The sequence below is a fragment of the Epinephelus fuscoguttatus genome, linkage group LG10 (genome assembly GCF_011397635.1).
Source record: "Epinephelus fuscoguttatus linkage group LG10, E.fuscoguttatus.final_Chr_v1".
In the NCBI taxonomy this organism is placed as follows: Eukaryota; Metazoa; Chordata; class Actinopteri; order Perciformes; family Serranidae; genus Epinephelus; species Epinephelus fuscoguttatus.
This window is the reverse complement of record NC_064761.1, coordinates 38,862,747-38,869,412: the sequence shown is the minus strand read 5'-3', so window position 1 is coordinate 38,869,412 and position 6,666 is coordinate 38,862,747. Positions and strand designations below refer to the sequence as shown.

The 6,666-nt window shown below is 39.3% G+C and overlaps 1 protein-coding gene across 1 annotated transcript; it reads right to left on the bottom strand.

The window, feature by feature from the left end:
* Positions 1–675: 675 nt before the first annotated feature.
* si:dkey-66a8.7 (PI-PLC X domain-containing protein 1) lies at positions 676–5,606 on the bottom strand. The gene is made up of 6 exons (XM_049588444.1): positions 5,125–5,606; positions 3,403–3,539; positions 3,164–3,292; positions 1,371–1,526; positions 1,108–1,291; positions 676–989 (listed from the first exon to the last, which is right to left on the bottom strand). Exons 1-6 carry the CDS (start codon positions 5,204–5,206, stop codon positions 739–741), a joined length of 939 nt encoding a protein of 312 aa, XP_049444401.1. The 5' UTR covers positions 5,207–5,606; the 3' UTR covers positions 676–738.
* Positions 5,607–6,666: the final 1,060 nt, after the last annotated feature.

Sequence of the window (6,666 nt, the reverse complement as noted above, 5' to 3'; positions counted from 1 at the left end):
TTGTAGTATTTAAACTGAGTTAAAAGTGAAACTTTTCCATTTTCTTTTCAAGGCCAGACTCCATTGACAAAAATAGTAATTTTACTTCACTTAACATGGGAGCTGCTGGTCTACCACTGCCTCAATTAGTAGTTTATATGTGTTATCATACGACTTTAGTGAATTTGAATGAACACCAAAATCACACACTAACACAAACAAACTAACTAATTGAGGCAGTATAGACCAGCAGCTCCTGTGTTTAGCAATGTTAAATCACTGTTTTTCTCAATGGACTTTGGCATAGATGAGAGCATAGATGAGTTTCACTTTTAGTTCGGTTCCCTGTCGGAAACAGCTGACTGTGTGGGAAGTACTGAGCATACAGCTGGATACTGAGGCTTGGATTGTACTGCATGAGTATAACTGTAGTATAATACAAGTTGTGTCGAGTTTGTAAACTGATGTTTTGATATAGTTTTGCTGTTGTTAAGTGTGGACCCCAACGACTTCAGTTCAGTAAAAATTTCTCTGTTTTTGGATTCTTTGTTCACTGAAGGCATGTAAGAAAACAAAAGTGTTCTTCACAAATTCACGGTAACACGGGGCGAGTAATTAATATTCAAATGGTCATTTGGGGGCCGGAGTGTTCCTTTAATGTAGACAAAAGTGCTTATAGATGGACAAAAGTATTGAAAAATGAGGTATACAGTAGTTTTTTTTTTTTGGGATCAGTTTCCATGGAGTAAAAATGTTCTTTTAGCTGACGGCACTCTTCCGTAGCAGCTTTTTGTTCAGTCCGATGACCAGAGAGCAGAGCGGCAGTGGACCCACAAAGTCGCCTGCGATGATGTTGAGGCTCTTGGGGTCTGACCCAGGTACCTGCTCCTCCAGCCATCTCCTCAAACATTCCCAGTTACTGAAAGTCAGCGTCCGCAAAGATTGCTTCGGGTTCTTGGTGATGTAACACCGATCAGCTGTGAGGTTCAGGCCAGAGACGAAGAAGCCCTCTGGAAAAACACATAAGTTAGTGTGTGAATGGAAACACACACACAATATGCTGTAATGTTGCATACTCTAGTCTACACAAACGTTATACAATTGGGCCAAAGTGTAAATGAAACTCACCTGGACGTCCCAGGTCTTTGTTCCAGTCCAGGTAACTGATCACTCCCTGTGCTGTCTGCTTGTTGGCCCATAAGTAAGGGATGGCAGGCCACAGCTCCTGATATCTCGCTGCAGCCTGGGACTCGTAAGACAGGATGACCTGGTAACCAGATGCCCACAAACTCCGCAAGGTCAGGTCTGATTCCTGTGGAGGGCAGGTTAGAGTGTGTAAGGCAGTGTGTTGTTTTTATACCGTGAACCAGCGGTGTGAGGAGAGAGCTAACCTTCCGGGGGCAGAGTTTTGATCCAAACAGCTTCTTCAGGGAGGAAATGAATGATATATGGAGTTTATCGCCGATTCCTTCAAAATGGCTGCAAGCAAGAATAACAATCTCCTTTGGGTGAGACTCCAGCCAGGTGGCGATGGATGACAGTGTTTCCTGTGAAGGAGGCAGATGGTATAAAAATCCAAATTGAAACTTTTATTAAAGCCTGGGTCTTCAACTGGGGGTTCACGACCCCTAGTTACTGCAGGGGATGGATCATTTTGAAACTTTTCAAGTAAGAGACTCTTGCATAACGCCCACTCTGAAGCAAATGGCCAAAGTGCAGAGGAAGAGGTTAACACGCCTGGTATTGCTACAGCTAATGCTGACTTAGCAGCTACGGGCAAATGCAAACAAGAGAAGACCAGAAAATATTCAGGAAGTTATCTCAAATGCAGTTTATAAAATATTTGTAGTGGGGGTCCCTGCTCCGTCTCTTTTTAAGCTAGAGGGTCCTTGACCTGAAAAACGTTGAAGATGCTTGCTTTAAAGCTTCTGTCTGTGACATTCAGAGCATCAATAGAAACACAACTATTTGCTGTGTAACGATATCGTGGAGTAATGGCGTCCTGAGCAGATAACAAAGTCACGCTCCCTCTGTGTGTGTTGTAATCTGAGCTTCTCTGTTCTTTGTTGTGCTAGACGGTCCAGCAGTCCATGCATGTTAGTGCTTGTGAGTCCCTGTGTGTCCCACTGGCTGGTTAATTGCTGCTGCTCTGCACTGCCCTCACACGGCGGTTACCGTTGATAACACAGTCTTGATCCATGGTGGCAGAGCAGCAGTGTTACATAAGTGTTGCGCCCATCCTCCTGTTCCCTTCTGCTGTTAACACTGTTAGCTCTGTGAGCACTGTTGCTGCTGTTAGCACAGTCTGAGCACTTAGGGGAGTGGTCTCGCCTTTAAGCTGCCACAGGAGGTAGTAACAGCGCTTAAACATGTATGTATAAACAGGACAGCTGGTAGGATGGGTGTGACGCTTTGACGTATTATGTTTGTGACCCACCACAGGAGATTAATAAATTAGCTGCTAGCAGTTAGCTGCTAACTCAAAGAAGAAGAACAGCAGCTGAAAATATCCGTAAATCTGGAGACAATGAGGTCCGGGAGCTCCTTACCCTCTGAGCAGACGATGAGCTCAGCTGCCGTATAATAGAGATAGTAAATGATTGTTACTGCCATTTTAATGACATTGTTATGGATTATAAAGCGCTGCTGATGCATTTGTTTTATGTCAGACTAGAGGCCAATGCTGTTGTGTTATATCACGCCTCTTTTAATCCTGAGAAGCCGTGATGCTGTGTATGACCACACACTGGAGCAGAATGATGCCGCTTTTGTTTGGTTCTGTGTCAAAATGCAAAGGAGGTATGAAGAAGGGACTTTGTAGCAGCCCTAAAGTGCGATCTCCGTGTAAAAATGGCTTATATCATAGCTCTTAGGGTCCCACACAGCTCCTTTAAAGTCACACTGTGAAGGATGTTGTGGTATTTAGCAGTGAGGTTGCAGAACTGAAACTTCTGTATTTCAAGCGTGTAGGAGAACTTTGGTGGGCGACATGAAAACGCAAATGGCCCTGTCTAGAGCCTGTGAATGATTTGTCCATTCTTGACCTGCTCCATATGTAGATATACACAGTTGATTCTAAGGTAACGAAAACACAACAATTCAGGTGATTACAAGCTAATGAAAACATGGTTATGAATATTAGATGCCTCTAAATCCTACACACTTTTAAGATGATTATACTCACCACAACTGTTAGGTGTGTGTATATGACATGTGTGAAGTAGAGGTCGCTGGATGGGTCATTGGGCTTGTGTGCAATGCGAAGATCAAAGAAGCGAATCCCCATCGAAAGCTGCTCCTCAACGCTTCTGTCCTGGGAGGAACGGCAATTTCAAACGTTAAAATACTTCCACCACAGCAGTGCCTTCATAGTCCCACAGGGGTCCTCACACCACTCATTGATTACGTTTATACCACACACACCTGTGTTGTAGCCCACTTAAATATGGCAGGTCTGGTAAAACAGGAGAAAAGTCGATCCAGGAGTCTGAAGAAGTCTGATTCAGATGGGACCAGGGGGGAGTTGTAGTCCAGGCAGTAACTCATGGCATCGTGGCTCCCTGGATAAACAGGTGTGAATGTACAGACACGTTGATGCTTTAAAAGGTTCCTCATACCAACTCTGCACGGGGTAAGACTTCTGGTATGATACACGTCATCCTTCTGAGGTCAGGAAGGAATGTTTGAATGAGTGAATTCTTCTTGTGTGTGTGTTGGTTGTTTTGCGTGACTGACTATGTACTGTACAGCATATTTTAGCTTATGTAATGTGTCCCCAGGTCTTTCCTGTACCAGACATCTTGATCTCAGTCAGACTTACTGAATAAATATTATTCATTAACTAATTCACTAAACCAACAGCCTACAGGTGATCATAAAATAATAACATGGAGAGGGCAAAAAATGTGTGGAAAAAATCAGTGCCACATATTCACATTTTAGAGGCTTAAACTGGTGGAATCTTTTTTTGTGTATAAAGTACTGAGTATATCGTTTTTTTAATATTTTATTTATTGGCTTTTTGTCAGTTTTGAATAACCAGAGCAAACAGCCACAAACACCTTTCCCCTCTATCCCCAATAATAAGGCCTGTCTCAATTAGAGGCCTGGTCAAATTGCAAAGCAGTACATTTTTTTAATAGAAGTTCTTTGGATGTATAAAACCAGGTTGTTGGCTACCTCAAATTATGTGTCCATCCCTTGATTACCCTGTAAGTTATTCATATTTGTGTAGTCCGTCCTCTGATCAAAAGAATCATAAAAATTAATACAAGTTATGAATATTATTTTAACAGGATAAGGTGGTGTTGTGTCAGTATGCCGGGTGCCGTAATCCCCACGTGCTGTAACTTCCTGTCTCTCTCATGTCTGTCGGAGCTAGATCAAATGAATGACTCATTATATAGGCAATTATCTGAGGCCTAGTTTTTAAACAATTAATATTCATACTGGTTTAAATAAACACTTTGATTGTATTTCCGATCTTTGCTGAGCAACAGTTTTGCGTGAAAGGAATTAAAGGCCTGTCCCAAATACAGGCCTGTTGATGTCAGTGATTTAAGCAAATAATAGCCCGGGCTTTTAATTGAATTACAGTAACTGAAGTTAAGTGAAATTAAAAATATATAAATAAATATCTTAAAAATAATAATATCGTAAAACTGTGTATCGTGCATTTACCCAAACAGTTTTTGTCTTGTTGGTTCTTATTATTTTTTAAATTATTTTATTATTTCATTATGCTGTTATCACAAAAATTGATTCAATAAAGATTAATTAAAAAAAGTAAAATGCAGAAAAATATATATATATCACTGTATTATAGGTGTAAGCATCATGTTGCTTTATATAGTGTCAAGTATCTCTACTGGGCTTTATAAATAACATTGAATTGAAGGTTGAATAATAAAACATAAGTTATTTATGTCAATTTTAATATGAAAACCAAAAGTCATGTACACATCAGGCCTATAACTAATTTATCAAAGTCAGTAGTTTGCAGATCAGTCACCATCCTATTCTCTGTCCCTGTTATAACCATTTTACACCAGCTGCTGTAAAAGTCACAAGCTTCCTCCTCCTCCTCCTCTTCACTAACTACATTAAAAGTAACGTTTGAAACGATAAAAGAAGTGTTGTATTCACCAGGTATGGCCAGGTCAGTCAGAGGAACGTCCCACAGCTCCTCGGGTAAAGCTGACATCCAGTCCTGGCAGCTGCGCTCCATGTCGCTCCGTCAGTCCCGGGCCTGAGGCAGACTCACTAAACCCAGGTCTGAGCTATAGATCCGAGGAGTGTGTGTGGATGTGTGTGTTGGTCATCATGTGATCGATCCTGTCCCCTTCCTCTGTCTGATTCCTTTAAATGATCCACCACACACCGCACAGCAGAGGAAGGAGGAGGAGGAGGATGAAACTTTGAATTTCCTGATTCTTCCTGTAGAGTTGATTGACAGCTGCGGTGCATCGTGTCCCAGCTGTGGCTCACTGGGATTTCACTGGGGATTCCCATAACACTGGGAATTCCAGGGTTATAGGATACTTCAGGACAATCGGGCCACGTGTAAGTATTGCTGTGTAATAGGTGTCGTTAGCCACATTATTTACTCTTCGTCCTAGCGTACATACTCCTGTAACAGAGCACCCGCAGACTCGTTGCTATGACGTTGGAAAGGGGGCGGAGCAACATCTCAAACAGGAAGTTCAAGGTTTTTTTTGTTTTTGTAAATATTTTTTCTATTTTAAACTTTGTATAACAGGTAAGCACAAACTTCAGTAATAAATTTAATAATATAAATCCCAATTAATTAATTAATTATTTTTTTATGAATAATAATAATGATTAGATGAAATAAAACATAAATACATAAATATAAACAATAAAAAAAGACACGAGTATGAACCATAGGTATGAACCAACACACAGGGGTTTACCTAATTTGAATTTTTATTTATATATATATATATATATATATATATATATATATATATAGAAGGGTACAAGGGGAATTTCTTTCAGTGTTTTATTTTATGAATATTAAATTTAGCTAAGATGTTCAGCAAATAATTATATATTGTTAATTTTTTGAGAAATTTAGATTTTTTTTTAGTTATGCTTTTGTTTCCTTGATTTTTTTTTACAGCAACCTACACCATAACATATAGTTACTTGTACATATAATAAATAATCACAAGACTGTAGAAATGTATTAAAGAACACTTTATTCATTAACATTAAAAAAATTAAATTATTAAAGTGTATTGCAGTGTATTTATTTATTAAAATGTATATATATATATATATATATATATATATATATACATACATACATACATACACATACATATACACATGTATGTAGAAAAAATTAATAGACAAAATAAAATTAACAACAAAAACTGATACAGATAAAATTAAATATTATACAAAATCAAAATAAGCCAGATGAAGGTTGCACAGAATCTACTCCCACCCCCTTAACTACAACATATACCACCAGTCTGAACCACTGGACTGTGACAGTATGTTTGGCTGGAAAATGTGGATTTTTGAATATTATTAACAAATCAAATCTTTAAGTGAAATGTTCTTGTCAAAATGTCTTTGGAGATCCAACTGGAAATCAGTCCAGAAGACAGTCACATGTGCACACTGAAAAAATAAGTAAAGGATTGGGGTGTTGGTGGC

What these genes read in the sequence shown, in the direction of transcription:
- si:dkey-66a8.7 (XM_049588444.1), bottom strand. Translation starts at nt 5,206, where the DNA reads ATGGAGCGCAGCTGCCAGGACTGGATGTCAGCTTTACCCGAGGAGCTG. An exon ending in ACACACACCTAACAGTTGTG is followed by an intron (nt 1,527 to 3,163) that starts GTGAGTATAATC and finishes CCTCCTTCACAG; the next exon opens with GAAACACTGTCATCCATCGC. An exon ending in CAAAGACCTGGGACGTCCAG is followed by an intron (nt 990 to 1,107) that starts GTGAGTTTCATT and finishes GTGTTTTTCCAG; the next exon opens with AGGGCTTCTTCGTCTCTGGC.